General features: G+C 42.2%; 2 protein-coding genes across 2 annotated transcripts in view; both read right to left on the reverse strand.

The window, feature by feature from the left end:
- LOC311625322 (glutathione S-transferase A2-like) overlaps positions 1-16,126 on the reverse strand; it is a gene marked incomplete at its 5' end in the record, with an annotated part of 32,219 nt that extends 16,093 nt beyond the window's left edge. The window contains one exon of the mRNA XM_084889477.1: positions 16,040-16,126. Coding sequence (XP_084745603.1) covers positions 16,040-16,126 — 87 coding nt within the window. The remainder of the gene's footprint in view (positions 1-16,039) is intronic.
- LOC311625325 (glutathione S-transferase A2-like) lies at positions 7,298-11,909 on the reverse strand. Its single transcript, XM_084889480.1, has 4 exons — positions 11,785-11,909; positions 11,040-11,181; positions 8,442-8,573; positions 7,298-7,569 (listed from the first exon to the last, which is right to left on the reverse strand). Exons 1-4 carry the CDS (start codon positions 11,904-11,906, stop codon positions 7,447-7,449), a joined length of 519 nt encoding a protein of 172 aa, XP_084745606.1. The 5' UTR covers positions 11,907-11,909; the 3' UTR covers positions 7,298-7,446.
- Positions 16,127-16,934: the final 808 nt, after the last annotated feature.

Genomic DNA, 16,934 nt, shown 5'->3' on the forward strand with positions numbered 1-16,934 from the left:
TATCTGTGTGTCTTTCTTCACCCCCCACCCCAGTGCCCATGACTGACTATAGTGCCTGGCACCACATGGAAGAGACTTCATTAGCAAAAATAAATATATATAAAATGCATAATGTATCTTTTTCTAATGAAAAAATTCTAACAGATAATTAGAAATGCAGAATGACAAGTATAAAGGGCCTTAATGGACCCATCACATTATCAGCAATATTTTGAAGCAAATCCCATTGTATTGCATCAATAAATAATTTAACATATAGCTTTAAACTTTGGTGAAATTATTTATGTTACAGAAAAAGTACAAGTGGTACAGAGTTTCCAAATACACTTTCCCCAGTTTTGTCTAATATGAATATCTTACATAACCATAGTAAAATGATTAAACCAGGAATTTGATATCAATACAATACTATTAACCAAACTTCAGATTTTACATGGGTTTCAGCAGGTTTTTTTTTTTTTTTTTTTTTTTTTTTTTTACCAGAGTCTGTTTTCCAGTCCTGGATTTCACAACGATTAGTTGCCATAGTCTCCTCCAATCCATGACAATTCCTCAGTCTTTCTCTATCTGCCGACATTGGACTTTAGGAGAGCACTGGTCTAATGTCCCTCAATATGGCTCTGCCTGACATTTCCTCATGGCTTGATTGAAGATATATATATATATATATATATATATATATATATATATATATATATATATATATAATTTATTTATTTATTTATTTTCAAGAATACCACAGACCTTATGTTCCTATTTTGGGGCATCACTTCCAACCATAACATCACACCCAAGACAAAATATGTCTTATTAACAATGAAGCTAATCTTGATCCTTTGATGCAAGTAGTGTCTGCCAGTCTTGTCAGCTATAATGTTCCTATTTGGAATTAAAATTTATTTTATTGGGAGGTAGTTTGTGACTATGCAAATATTCTGTTTCTAAATGAGCTTTCACCCACCAACTTTAACATTCATTATGGATCTTGCCTAGAGCAAATGTTACCATAGTGTTTGCTTAATGGTGATTTTCCTCATTCCTTCTACACTGAGTAATTGAAATTCTCTTGTAAGAAAGAGCTATCTTGAAGAACCAAGATGGTCACAGAGGTTAACACCTATACTTGCTGCCTCTCACAACCACATAAAAATTACAACTAAAAGGCAGAACAACTACCACCCAGAACCACAGGAAAGCTGGCTAAGTGCAAGTTCCACAACTAGAGAGGTGAAGAAAGCACATTGAGAATGGTAAGAGGTGTGGAAGTGTGGAAAGTGCTGGTACCTTGAGGTGATGCTCTTTTAATCGAGAATAAGATATAAGCTCCTGCTTGCTCTGAACTCTAGTTCTGGGCAAGACTCTGGGGGACCCAGATACATATTAGGAGAAACTGGACTGTCTGGCATGGGGACAGGAACATATGACTTTCTCTCAGAGGTACTCACAGTGATCATTCCTGCATGGGGGTGTGGGATGTGGGGACCCAGAGACCTCTCTGGTGCAGGGCTGACTGGCAGCAATTGCTGTTTGCTCCACCCTGGTGATTCCCAGAGACCCTGCACCACCCAATTTACAACCCCATACAATCTGTGGGCATAAGCTTTTGCATATAAATGGCCTGTCCTTTCTCCACATAAAGCCTGTCAAACTGCTGCTGGGTCAGAGAGCTTCCACAAAAAGATCCAAGGCTGAGCAGCATCAGCTGGCCTTGTTTCACAGCTGGGCCTCATTTGGGCACTTCCAAACCCCATACGAAGAGGAGAAATTTGAAGATGTCTCTGTAGCTCCTGCTAGGCAGCCTCAGACAGTGGTTGACTTTGCACCTTCTTGGAGATCCAGGATCCAGTGTACCCAGTGGTCAATTTGAGATCATAGTGGATTACAACTCTTCACATCCATAAAAGACACACTCAAGGGGAAGACTCAGTCAGCACCAAAGCCCCACTGAAGCAAGTCTTGCCCCATAAGGATGTCTCCTGTGCAACTGGTCTTCCAATGTAGACACAGCTGGTCATCACAGCCAATTGGTCTGGAAGTCAATTCCTCCCAGTAACAATCAAGGATTAACTACAACAAGACTGTGCAAATAGCCCACAAAGGGGTGCACCAAGAGCGTCTATGACTAGGTATGCTGAGCCACTGGGCCCAATAGGACATCTAGCACACAAGGCCACAATATCAACTAAAGAAGATTTAGCAGCTACCCAGTACATAGAAACAAACACAGGGAAGCAGCCAAAATGCAGACACTTAGAAACAAGTCACAAAGGAAATAAATGGATGAAATCAAAATACTGGATATAGAGTTCAAAACCACGGTTATAAGGTTACTCAAGAATCTTCTAGAAACCTCCAAGAAATGGTATGACCCTCAGGATTTGAAAAAGGACCAATCAGAAATTAAGCATAACTGACTGAAATAAAATTAAGCGTACACTGACTGAAATAAAGAATAATATACAGATATTCAACAGCAGACTAGAGGATCCCAAGAATCAAAGATTTGAAATAAAAAGAAGCAAAAAACACCCAACCGGAAAAGCAAAAAGAAAAACGAATCCAAAAATATGAAGATAGTGTAAGAAGCCTCTGGGACAACTTCAAGCATACCAACATCCAAATTATGGGGGTGCCAGAAGAAGAGAGAGAGAAAGATATTTAAAATCTATTTGAAGAAATAATGACAAAAAACTTCCCTACCTGGTAAAAGAAATAGATTTACAAGTCCAGTAAGCACAGAGATCCCCAAACAAGAGGAATCCATAGAGGACCACACCAAGACACATCATAATTAAAATGCCAAGGGCAAAAGACAAAGAGAGAACCTTAAAAGCAGCAAGAGAAAAACAGTTAATTACTTACAAGGGAGTATCCATACGACTGTCAGCTGATTTCTCAACAGAAACTATGCAGGTCAGAAGGGAGTGGCAAGAAATATACAAAATGATGAATAGCAAGAACCTACAACCAAGATTATTCTACCCAGCAAAGCTATCATTTAGAATTGAAGGTCAGATAAAGAGCTTCACAGACAAGATAAAGCTAAAGGAGTTCATTAACACCAAACTAGTATTTTATGAAATGCTGAAAGGTATTCTCTAAGAAGAGGAAGAAGAAGAAAGAGGTAAAGATAAAAAAATTATGAACAACAGCCGAAACCGGTTTGGCTCAACGGATAGAGCATTGGCCTGCGGACTGAAAGATCCCGGGTTCAATTCTGGTCAAGGGCATGTACCTTGGTTGTGGGCATATCCCCAGCAGGGGGTGTGCAAGAGGCAGCTGATCGATGACTCTCTCTCATCTATGTTTCTAACTCTCTATCCCTCTCCCTTCCTCTCTGTAAAAAATCAATAAAATATATTTTTAAAGAAATTATGAACAACAAAGTGACAACAAATACATATCTACCATATTTTCTGGGTATAAGACGACCCCCTAATCTTACAGTTAAAACATAGGTTTAGGCCTATATTCGCTGTATAAGACTACCCCCCACTTCCGAGGCAACACCAGTTCTTTTTTTAATAGACCACCTCTCTGATTCTGGCCAATCTGAGCAGGCTTTTTACTAGAACACATTGTCGTCTTATATGCTGGAAAATACGGTATCAACAAGTGAGTCTAAAAATCAAATGAATAAAATATCTGATGAACAGAATATACTGGTGAATGTAATAAAATCAGGAACTTGGAACGGGAGCTCACTGACAATTCTCAGGTGGCGGGACGTGGGGAGGATAGGGGTTGTGGATGCGGGAAGAGATTGGACAAAGAGCTTACACCCATGGATGAGGTCAGTGGGGAAGTCCTGGAGTCGGGTAGAAACCTGGTGGAAGGGAGCTATGGGGGGAACAGAGAGGAACATCTGTAATAATCTGAACAATAAAGACTTTTTTTAAGTGCTTATCTCTTCTCCCTTATTTATTTATTCAATTATTTACTTATAGCAGCATGGACTTCTGGATATTTTATCATAAGGGTTTTGATCTAATACTGTTAATACACATTTTGTTGCTTAAATTATCCCAGCTTTGGCCTTTGGGAGTTACTTCGGATTGGCTCCTATGCCCTTTAAAACAAGTTTCCTCCCTTTATGGGTAATTCCATATATTTTCTGCCCCAAAGATGTTTCAGGTTATCTTGTGTTTCCTCTACCGCAATCTGGACTGATCAAGCAGACCTAATGAATGTGCCCAGGAGGAAGGCAAGAGACCCTCTATGCCCAAGGCTGTAATTGGGCTAGAGCTTGGGGTGAGGAGGGATGTGAGGAGGCACTTGTGCTGGCATGGGAGTCACTGAAGGAGGTAAAGAAGGTGATCATCAGATTTATATCTTAGAAAAACGGTTAGTGAACTACAGGAGTTCATTTGCCTGTGTGTATCAAAACCCAATCAAATACAGCAGGTTTATTAATTAAGGAAATGGCGCCAAGCCCAGAGCCACAGGTGAGCAAATGTTTCAAAAACGTGGCTCCTGATAGCTTCTAATGGACACATTATGAAGGGAAAGAAATCATTAATGATTATGAATAAGCGAGTTAGGGTTGTGGTCATAGTCATGGTTCTAATGATTGGTCGATGCTAGGGTAGTTATCAATGCATCTGGTCCTGATGTCAGCCATAGTATTGCTCTATCTGCTTTCACTAGGGTGTGGTTGGTGGGCTGGTTCTGCTTTTCTGGGTCTGGAGCTGAAACCCAACTGAGGCCTAGATGTCATCTCTAGTTTGGCTGACACTGTCTCTGTGGTCAGGAGAGGCTTTGTTCCTAAGATGGTTTGATTCCAACCAGAACCTCATTGTTTGGAGGACTTACTGATTAGGGGAATGGACATGCAGGGGAGAAAGAGGTGGGTGAGCCAGGGTGCTGGATAAGGCCAGTTTGAATCAAAGGGAAAGAAATGAAGTTTCTGCATGGTTACAAACCCCTCTGGTTGCAAGTAGAGAGCAGATCAGAGGAGTGGAGCTGCAGTTGGGGAGGTTATTGGGGTGATGGAGGTGAGAAATCATGAGGCCTCATCTGAGGCAGTGGAAGAGAGAGCTGTGTATGGCAGTTGGGAGTTGGAAGATGGTTCTGTCTCATCCAGGGGGTGGGCAAGGAGAGGCAAAGCCGCTGTGTGGACACCACAGAGGGGCTGGCAGTGCTTCTCTGGCTCCAGGGAGGAAACAGAAAGGAGGAGGAGGAGCCTGTGGAGCAGACTCTGAGTCTGGTTTCTAAGAAGCTGAGTTTGATGGGATTGAGGAATAAGATGCTGGAGATGAGCTGTGGGCTGTCAGGAACAAAACCCTGCGGCTTCTGAGCTGAAATAAGGTAACCATCAGGAGGGAGGAGAGGCAGGGGCAGGGCTGTGTACCCAGCTTGGAGCATGCTTTCCCTCGGTCAACAGAGGAGAGAGGAAGCCCTGAGGTCTCCCGGAGGGAGATGGAAAGATCCTGTAATACAGGTCCATCTTGCTCATGACATGGGATAAGTTCCTGTCAACTTGGAGGCAACTCACATCCTCCTTCCCTGGGACATCATGCCCCCTTCACCCAGAAGCAGACCAAGAGCAGGCAGCTCCCTCACAGGTGACCAGTAGGGTCCGGTGAAATCAGCAACTGAACTGATTCAGGGGGAGCTCTTCCCAGACCTTTCTCCTGGCACATGACCAGTGTACCTCTGCCTTCTGGACACATCCATCCGGCTGCCCCTCAGGCAACTCAAACTAATCAAACCACAAACAGAAATCGTGTTTCCATTCTGAGATTGGCCCTGCTGGCCCTCACCATTGCCCAGGCTGGAAGCTTGCCATATCCCTGACCCGCTCTCTCCCTGTGAATCTCCATTTCCCCTTCACTCTCACTCCAACGCAGCTGCTTCTCTCCACACTGACCCATCTTCCATTGTGGGCTGCCGTCATCTCTCATGCGATTTCCATAGAACCCTGCACTCTAGACTCTTGTCTAGACTTGGTCCCTGTGGTGCTATATTCCAATTTCCAGGTGGCAGCCAAAGTAGTTTTGCTTTTCTTTTCTTTTTAAGATATAATTGACCTTCAGCATTATATTACTTTCTGGAGTACAACATAATGATTCATTATATGTATATTAGAGGCCCAGTGCACAAAAATTTGTGCACTCATGGGTGGGTGGGGGGTGGGGGGGGACATGGGGAGGTCCCTCAGCCAAGCCGGCACCCTCTCACAATTTGTGACCCCTCAGGTAGGGTCTATAGGCCTAGCCTGAGATCAGGGCCTATCAGGGCTTTCCATCCCCTGGAAGCAGGCAGCTGGCTCCAACTCTACCACTACCACTGCTTGCCGTCTGTGCAGCACTGCCTTCCCCCCTGCCCCCATCCCCTTCCACCGGTGGCCTCTCTCTTCAGGTTGGGGTGTGATGGCTTGGATGGCCTGGGCCTCCCTCTGTGCACAATAGCATGTAGGCTACACACCTGCCACAGAGTCACCACCAGTGGCCTCGGCCTCCCTCTTTCTTTGCTGGGGGGTGGGGCCAGTCCTGCAAGGGGCCATCTGCCAATCTGATTGCCCCTAACTGCTGGCCTGCCTACTTGATCTCCCCTAACCATTTGCATGCTTATCTGATCACTCCTAACCACTGGTCTGTCTACCTGATCACTCCTAACCACTCTGCCTGCCTGCTTGATCGCCCCTAAATGCTTGCTTGGAGGTGGGGCCAGCCTGGCGAGGGGCCATGGCCATTCTGATCTCTGATTGTTCCGGTCATTACACTTATGGTGGCTTGACTTTTATTATATAGGATATTGTAAAATGATGACCACAATAAGTCAAGACAACATCCATGACCACACATAGTTGTGAATGTGTTTTCTTGTGATGAGAATTTTTAAAATCCACTTTCTTAACAGTTTGCAAATATAATATGCAGAATTGTTAACTATAGTCACCGGGACATATTTATTTTGTAACTAGAAGTTTGTACCTTTGATCCCCTTCACCCATGTTGCTCGCCTCCACCTCTAGCAACCAGCAATCTGCAATTGGTAGCTGTAAGTTTTTTTGTTTTGTCTTTAGATATCACATATGAATTCTATGGTATTTGTCTATTTCTGCCTCACTTATTTCACTCAACATAATGCCCTCAAATGGGCCTGTCTAAGAAGTACATTTAATTCTGTCACCTTCTGCTGCTTTAAAACTGCTGAATTAGCGTTGTTGCCATCAGAGTGAAGTTCAGACTCTTGCACAGAGATGATAAAGCCCTCCATAATCTAGAGATGCAATCAAAAGAGACTGAAAATATGATTTCATATTGGGTCTTAATGAACCAAAATACACAATATCAGCTCATAGAATTTTATTATTTGATTACTTGGGAAAAACTTATTCTCACAAGATCCAAGGTGTATATCTATAATAGATAGAGCATTTCACTGTTGGACAACTTCTAAAGGCTGCTCCTGCATGTGCTAGGGAATCCATGCCTGCTTTATTTAAATCCTGAAAATCTCCTTGGCTGCTTTTACTGCTTTTGCGTCTATGGGAGGCTGCCTCTGACTGCCGGGCTGCAGAAACTTCTTCACAAGAGGGAGGTTGCTGATCCTGGTTTTCAGAGCCTGCAATGCACAAAGCACAGCCTCAGGTGGAGAAACAACACCCAACCGTCATTACACAGGCCAGGGAATCTGAGACCCTCCTAACAGGACCAAAGGAGTCCCTTCCATCAGCACCAGCAGGGAGCTGGGAAAGGGACACCCAGCAAGACAAGAAGATAAGAGGAAGGAAACACAGCTCAACAGCACTTTCCCCAGAGACAGGGCTCAGTTCACAGTCTTCTTGCCCTCATGCAAACCCGGTGGATTCTCACTCTTATGTAGACAAGGAAGACTAATGAGTCTGTCAGAGCAACACAGGGAAAGGCTCCAAACTGGAGAAATAAATATGTGAGACAACTGGGCAGGGCTGGAATGAAAGGTAGAAAATATAGTATGTCAAAATATAGGACAGTCAAAAGCAATCTTCCCTGTGAGAGAGAGACAGAAAGACAGAAAGAGAGAAGAGGCTGTGGGGAAAATAACACACAAGTCTGAGAGAAGGAGCAGGAGTTGAAGGAAGGAAATCAGAGGAAGAAGACCTGCTCACACAGACTCAGGTAAGAGAGACGACAACACCCTTGGGAAGAAGGGAATCCCAGAGAAAATGAGGACAGAAACTGCATGGAAGAGGGCTGAGGACAGAGACGCTAAACCCTTGGCCTCTCTCATTGTGAAAGACAAACTATTCTCAGTGGAGCAGCATCCACCTCCAGTTTACTTGGCAAAACAAGATTCTTTTTCTGCCTCAGACCAGGGCCTAAAAGAAAATTTTGAAGTCCTGGTGGCAGGGAACCTGGACAATGATGTCATAACATCGCCAGTCCAAAAGCCCAGATATTGGATTCCAAGATGGGGAGTGTGGGTTCCCTCCCTAGGGCTGTGAAAGGGGTCACCTTCAGCAGCGGGAAGTTGGCCAGAAGACTGGGGTCAATCTCTTCAACATTGTAGAGAAGTTCAACCAGGTGAATGTCAGCTTTGCTCAGCCTGTTGCCAACCAAGTAGTGTTGTCCATGGCTCTTCAACACCTGGTGCATTGGTAGGAGCAGATTATGAACACAGGTGCACTCAGGCTGGGTCCCCCTGCTCCTGCCCAGGTCTCTCTACCCTGACTTCCTACCTGTGCTTACTCTCTGGACAGGTGCAGAGCATCAGACCACATTAATCTCCCTGACTCAGTGAGACAGAGAGAAGCAGGTCTTTGCTGTTTGTTTTCCCTACCCCTCAGCTCGCCCAGGCAACCATCTCCTTTCCCCATCCCCATATCTCTGTGCATCTTGGTCTGGTCCCGGGCTAGCACTGGCTGCACTGTGTTTCTGTGTGCTACATGCCCTGGAGCCTCAGCAGCTCTGAGATTTCAGGACTTGCCTCTCCAGGCTGTTCTCTCTCTCTCCTTTGGGTAAAGACTCCATCTTCATGACATCCTTCCTCAATCCGAGAACACTATTTCAGGATCTATATTTCTCCTCTTGTCTGCTCGTCTCATCTCCTGGTCTACCTATGTAGGACCTGAAATAATCCTGGAACAATGTGAACTCACCATTTCTCTTACAACATTGTCTCCTACTCCTAAGCCACCTGTGCCTCTCAATAACATTGGGAGAATTTGCTATAATTCACATGTGAACTTCTTAAGGGTGACTGCACTTGTCTGTAACTTACTTCTAAATGCATTAAAAAAAAAAATACTGTTTGATTACAGCAGAGAGGGATGGGGTGATATATGATTAAACAAACATAATTATAAAATGTTAATTTTAAATCTAGGTTGTTAATATATATGATTTTTTTGTACATCTCTTTCAACTTTTCTGTTTCTGTTTTTTATAATTAAATATTGGATAAATATTATTAAAATTATTGCAATGGAAACTAAAGTGAAAATAAACAGGTGGGACTACAAAATAAAAAGCTTTTGCACAGCAAAAAAAACTATCAACAAAACAACAGGAAAGCCCACTGCATGGGAGAACACATTTGACAATGTTATCACCAATAAAGCTTTAATCTCCAACATTTACAGGGAACTGGTACAACTTAAGTAAAGGAAGATAAACAATCCAATCAAAAAATGGGCAACAAACCTAAAGACATACTTTTCAAAAGAAGACAGGGTGAAATTTTAGGAGGGGGTAAACAGAAAGAATGGGGAAAATCTAGAGCAGGAAAGGGTTAAGATAAACAGGGCACCAAAGGAAAAGGTTAGGAAGAGAGTGAAGGCATAAAGGTAGGGTTGAGATAGAATAAAGCATTGGAGAAGAAAAGATAAATATAGACTGTAGAACAGTAATCCTGAAATAAAATTTTTTTAAAAAATAATAAAAATAAACAAAAGAAAATAAGATAAAAAAGGTAAAATAGTAGTAGTAATAATGTTGATTACATATACAATGTAATAATTAAAAAGGTAAAAATCAAGTGAGGAAAAAGAAAAAAAATAGTTTCTTGAGTAAACGTTGCAAATAATGAAAAAAAATTAAAAAACAAAAATTAAAAAATTTTAAAAAATAAAATTAAAAAAAATTTAAATAAAATTTGTAGTAATGAAGGTCATTCACTTCCTCTATTGTTGTAATCCAATCCTGATTTTTAAGCAGGTCTTGCTTTGATTTTATTACACGGGTCAATTTGTGATTTAGCCTCTGGGTGGCAGTGTTTCTAGGTTGACTTCCCAGGCTCTAAAGCCTCTCTAGCAGGGGGAAGGGGGCAAGTCCGAGCCAACTGTAATCTCCTGTGATTCTCCGATATCCTTCCGAATCAGATCCAAATGTGTTGCTCTTTAGATCTCTCCCCTATTAGGAGCCCCATCCACTTTCACGTGTGACACCCGCTCAACAGCCGGGGCTTCTGCTTGTAATCACCACCCCTGTCCTCCAGTTTCTGCACGCCCTGTGTGGTAGGCTTTTGTCTTCTCCGAGAGCACTCACTCACCCTCTCCCCGGGAAGTCTGACCTTTTCGCCCTGCAGTGGGGCACTCCTGTGAGTCCAAGTGTTCGAGTCACCTGGGATCAGTGTTCTGGGGATCACAGCTGCTTGGTAGTTGCTGCGGATGTGGATAGTCAGGCCTCTGACACGATAGAATTTCCCTTCAAGATGGTGAGATTTTCCTGTCCAAGCCGGTAGGTAGGTAGCTCCAGGAAGGGACCTAGTCCGGCAGTCGGTGCTTCCATGTGAGGGCCACCCTGGTTAGCAGCCCCCCAATTTCTTCTGGTGTTCAACTGTCTCTTGGCTTGCTAATAAACACTCACAGCACGAGACCCTCAGCTGCTCTCTCTTTCTACTACAGGACAAGGCTCAGAATCTGCCTATCTTTTCTTCCACCATTTTGTCTCTTCTCCACAGCTGATTTTGATAACATCCCTGGAGAGCCAGGGTGCCCCATTAGTAGTCAGGAGGCCCCAATGGAAGTGAAGGTCAATGTCCTGGGACTTCCCAGGCACCATTCCTCTTTGTCCTCTAATCTCAGTGCCCCAAACACTGAACAACCCACTTACCTTTTCAAAGGCTGGGAAATAACGATTTGTTGTTCTCTCTCTGAACTGGGTCATCTTGGCATCGTGTTCATCAAGTGGGAATAGTAGTAAACGCATTATCATTTCATACAAATCTGCAATACCTTCTGAATACATATCAATCCTGAAAGACAAAAATGATCCAATTGTCAACTGTCACTTGCCTTTACATGTTACAGTTTAAAAATTTAAGAGAATGGGGTATCAGGAGGTTCCTGGTAACTATTTCTATAATTTCTGGAACTTGAGAATGAGCCCTTTTGTGTCCTTTCCTTTCCCAGTCTTTTTTTAAAGGCCTGAGCACTTGGAGTCATGATTCCTGGCTTCATACCGTGTTTCCCCGAAAATAAGACATCCTCCGAAAATAAGACCTAGTGCATGGAAAGATAAGACATCCCCTGAAAATAAGACCTAGCGCAACTTTGGGAGAAAAAATTAATATAAGACACTGTCTTATTTTCGGGAAAACAAGGTAGTTCCCCAGTGTTTAGAAAACTCTGTCACTCCCTGTGCTACCTCTGTGAACGAGTCTTCTTTTCTAATCTCACTGCTTGATTCCACTTCAAGTGGAATCTCTCCTCCTCATTCTCTCTGCTGGACTGGACCTCAGTCCATTCCTCCAAGGCTCTTGCTGCTGTTGGTCATGATCCCCCGACACAATCCTGATCATTCAAGAAAGAATCTAAATGTTATTAATTGTTTATTAAAACACAGAAAAAATACCTACAGGGCTCTCTCCTTTATGTCTTTCCCATAGAGATTGTATTTGGCAGCAATGTAGTTGAGAATGGCTCTGGTCTGTGCCAGCTTCATCCCATCGATTTCCACCATGGGCACTTGCTGGAACATCAAAGACCCATCTAGTGAAAGAAGAAAGACAGGGTAGAGTAAACTGTCTCCTGCATCACAGTCTTTTAAGTGGAAAACAAGTTTGTTGAAATTATCAGGTAATACTTCAACAAAATGGCATTTTGTTCTAAGTTATTTATAGTCTTTTTTATCAATCTGTTTTTTCTTATTTTTTAACGCATTATTTTATTTACCTTTTTATTTCCCATCAGATACATGGTAGCTGCCTGTATTTTTTTTCCATTTGATATATCTTTGTGGATATTTAAAAAGAAGCTGGAGAGAGGCTGCAGCTGGCAGCCAGCCAGATGGGAAGTTCCCACAGGAACTCTCATGGTGTTCATGGCATTTAAGGCAGTTTTGGAGATTTTTACATAGGGATCTCTTTCCCTGACTTCAACATCTGCAATACTGCTAAGATGTTATCTTGCAACAAACCATAGAGATAATTCAAAGCAACTGCTAGGCCAATTTCTACTCTCTTCACCCTAATGCATTTGTTGGAGTTTCGGTGAAATCCTGAGTCCACATAGCTCCTCACAGTTCGTGCAGAAAGGAGAAGCAAGGAGCCAGCATTCCAGGTCACAAGGGATGATTTGTTGGTGAATACTCTGAGTTCAAGCCCTTCTTAGCCCTGAGTGAGTGATGAGACCTGCTAGAGAAGCCCCACCCTTACACCTGAACTACTTTTCTTCCTCCTTCACCCACCCTCCAGCTCCCACTATACACACACATAGACGTTGCCTGATGTTCAACTCTCACTATTGACTTTCTAGATTCCATCATCGGAGCAATTTAGATACATAATCTTACCATTTATCAATTTTTCCATGTCCTCTCGACTTTCCAAAATTTGCTCTTCAAACTAGAACCAGAAAGAATAAAGGAGTTCTTGTTATTCATTCCATAGCATTACAGAACTTTTAACCTTAAATGACCTCTGCCTGATACATCATAGGGAGCAGGTAAGATTTCTGAGTTTGGCATGGTACACAGAGGAACACAATCATGCCATTTGGAAATTCAGATTAGAGCCATCAAGAACAGAGCAAGAAGCAAAATAAGCCAGTGAGAGAAAGACAAGTAGCACATGATTGTGTAGAATCTAATGAACAAAATAAACTGATGAACAAAACAGATCCAGACATTGAAATATGCAATAGACTGATGTATTTCAGAGGGAAGTGGCAGGAGGTGGGGAGGCTGGAAGTGTTTGACCAAAGAATTTACATATGCTTAGCCCATGGACAAACAATAGTGCTGGGAAGGCCTGGGGACTATGCAGGAGCAGGATGGAGGGTTATGTGCATGGGGGTGGGGAGTAAACATCTGTAATCCTTTCAACAATAAAGATATTTTAAAAAGAGGACAGAGCATGGCATTCAGCACTTAACTGCTCACACTTGGAGGTTCCATTCACCTCCACCTACTTTTACATCTGTCAATGGTCAGGTCATGATTTTGGAGGGGAGTGTTATTGGGGGGAAGGGACTGGGAAGTTCTTCTAGTTATGGAGTTTTAATATCTCAGGAAAGCCATTCTCTCCAGATGAGACAGGCCAGAAAAGTGTGTCCCCCAGCATGGTGTATCCTTGGGCCCATAACCATCTAAGATGCTGTCACCAAGGTGACAATTACATTACTTGATTTTCTTTATAATTTAAAAGGATTATTTTATGCAATGGACATGGATGTGGGGTTATGGGGGCCTGTCCTGGGAGTGGGGGTGGGGGTGAATCAGTCAAAAAGGAGACATATGTATTATTTTAAACAATAAAAAAAAAAAAGATCTTTGAGTGTTTGAGTATAATAAAGGGTTTGGACTAGCTTACTCTGTGGAACAATCAATTGTGAACCTACATAATTCGATAGGGGAAGAGCAGATAGATAGTGAGTTATGTGTGCAGTAATTTATAAAGCTTCCAGTTCATGACAAACATAAAGGATGGAGGATGGTCACCAAGGGAGGGTGGCTAAGGCAGGATAGCATTGGCTGGTGTGATGTTGCTTATGAGGCTAATGGAGATGAAAATGATTGTGAAGATCAACTTTTGGGAGCAGAGAACCCAGGAATCCTGGCCAAGAGCCTTACCCCATGCCCTCTTCAGTAAAGCTGGGATGGACTAGAGGAAGCCTAAGATGTTCTCCATATTACCTCCTAGTTACCCCCTAGGCTGAACTCATCCTGCTCACAGGCTCTGAACACGTTCCTGAACCCCAGAGCTGAACTCGGGGTAGGTTGATGGAGAAAAAGAAAGAAAAAAAAAAGGCTGCATGGCACTATTTTTATTTTTTGTGTACTTCCTGACTCATAAAATTAAGAAAGAGCCAGACTTGAGTCCCCATGCCTTCTGGAACCAATGAAGAAAGTATAATCCTGGCTCAGGTAAACATGTTGTTATGACACAGAAGGGAGCACATTAAAACTCCTGTGTCCCTCACCTGACACCCTCCTTTACTGCTCTGATTTGTGGGACAAAGTTTCCTGAGTTCATCCATGACTCCCTCTCCTGAAAACCCTCAGAGTTGCTGAGTCACTCTGATGTGGACTGAGAGAGATGTGTTTTTCTCATTGACACCTCTAGAGGGAGAGCTCAACAGACTGCCACAGAAACCTACCAAATTTCCATGCAGAATCTGGCATTTTGCCACTGAAAATCAAGCATGTCAAACTCAAAGGCTAACATGGGCCAAATAAACAAGGTTTAAGTTTATGTGGGCCACAAAAAAACCAAAGCTTTCTTTTTCATATAAACCTAGGTTTATTTCCATAGAGACATGCTGAATACAAAAGGCTGAAATAAATGAGTCATCATTAACATAAAGAAATATAATAGAATATTCTAATTAAAATTAATATTTTTCTTGAACATTAACTTACCGGACACTGAATAACTGCACAAATTAATAAGCATAATGCAAATAAACCTATTTTTCTTGTTCTCCAAAAGTAATATATTTCCTATTGTGCACATCAAACAAGTCAGCACAAGACTAATGACGTGGCAATAGGCTGCTAGAGTATTCGCTGCTAGTATTAGTGGAGAGAAATGGTGTGCCTGCGGGTAAGGCACCTAAGGGAAATTAGTCATTAGTGAATGTTGTAGTTCATTATTAATAATTATGTAGAACAGGATATTGTAAAAATTCAGTTTTGAAATTTTATTAAAACGTTTCTAACATACCGTTATATTGGCTGGGCCACAACAATATTCATTGTGGGCCACATGTGGCCCGTGGGCCAGGAGTTTGACATGTTTGCTGCAAATGCTTGGATGTCCTCTAGATGCTCCCATTCTTCTTTTAATCACCTATTCACTTGTCTGCATCCTGACTGGAATGTAAGCTTCCTGAGGGCAGGGACTTTGTCTGTCTTGTTCATCCATGTATCCCCAGAACCAAGCACAGAATCTGGCACTTAAAGGTACTCAACAAAATCATTGCTGAGTGCAAGCCTTAAGTCTTTAGCAGGCAGTTTGTTACAATCTGCTCCTCTCTACTTTTGTGGTTATATCTTAATTTTAATTTCATTACATTCTAATATTATCGTTTTTATCCTTTTGTTTTAAAAATTTTAGCATGTATAAAATAAAAGTACAAAGATCCTCTTTGTATCCATCACCCAGCTACAATCATTATCACACAAGCCAATCTTGCATCATCTATATGCCCACCCACACTCCCTATCTTGTGAAAATTTGAAACAACTCCATATACAGTATCATTTAATACTTAACTCTTTAATTTATATTTCTAAAACATTACATTTATTATCAAAATAACCACAATATCACACATAAAATCCTCTAATATTCAATCAGTAGTTGTATATGTGTCATAAATATTTTACTGATCATTAAAATCAAAATAAGGTCCAAAAATTTTGTCTTGTGGCTTTTTCTTTTGTTTCCTTTAAAAATTTCCTTTAATTTTTTCTGTACTCTTACAACGGTAGGATTTTTAATAATTTTATTGATCAAATAGTCCAATTCTTTCCTAATATGCATGATATTTTTATTTGAGGCAAAACCATTCACAGGCCATCTAGTATGAAAGTTTTCTCACTTATGTAAGAAAGTACTCTAATACATTCAATTTTAGTCTCAACTTAAGATGACAGAACTCAGAACTCACCTCGACTCCAGCTGCAGCCAGGAGCCACCTGATGGGCTCCATTCGAAGTCGTGCATTCATATAGTGAAGCTTGGGCTTCCCGGCCATGATTCAGTCTCCTGGTTTCTATAAACATGAGCGAGTGAATGAATGAATGAATGAAACCATAGAATCAAAATGTATTTTATGGTGCACATTTGGACAGAAGGGTAAAGTATCTGCTTTGTTAATGGTGGAACAGGTGGAGTCCTATGAGGTCTTCCTTTGCCCATATCCTCACCCAATAGTGGCCATTGGTGTCAAATTGCACCAAGTAAGTCTCAGGTTGGTTGCCATTTATGCTCACTATTCTATCAAATAAAAGAGTGATATGCAAATTGACCATACCTTTGCTACAACCACAAGCCACACTCACCAGCCAATCAGGAGCTAGCGTGCAAATTAACCCAACCAAGATGATTGCAGCTACTGAGAGAGCAGGAGGCTTGGGTTTCCCCGGTGATGGAGGAAGTCAAGCTTTCTGCATACCTTGGCTAGCCCAGGCCCCCACTCAAGGCTACAAAGTTTCAATTATAAAAGATAAATAAATCCCAACAAAAATGGCTAAGGCCAAGGAGCGAGCAGGAGGCTTGGCTCTACTCAAGGTTATAAAGTTTCAATTATAGAAGATAAATAAATCACAGATACCATGGCCCCTGGTTGGGTTGCTGGAGAGCATGGTTGGCCTGCAAACCACCACAGGCCCCTCACCAGGCTGCCCCCTCCCAAGAGAACCTCCACCCTGATCCAGGACACCCTTCAGGGCAAACCAGCTGGCCCCCACCCATGTACCAGGCCTCTATCTTATCTAATAAAAGAGTAATATGCAAATTGACCATCACTCCAACACACAAAAAGGCTGCCCCCATGTGGACAC

The sequence above is a fragment of the Pipistrellus hanaki genome (assembly GCF_964339955.1).
Source record: "Pipistrellus hanaki genome assembly, chromosome: 7".
In the NCBI taxonomy this organism is placed as follows: domain Eukaryota; kingdom Metazoa; phylum Chordata; class Mammalia; order Chiroptera; family Vespertilionidae; genus Pipistrellus; species Pipistrellus hanaki.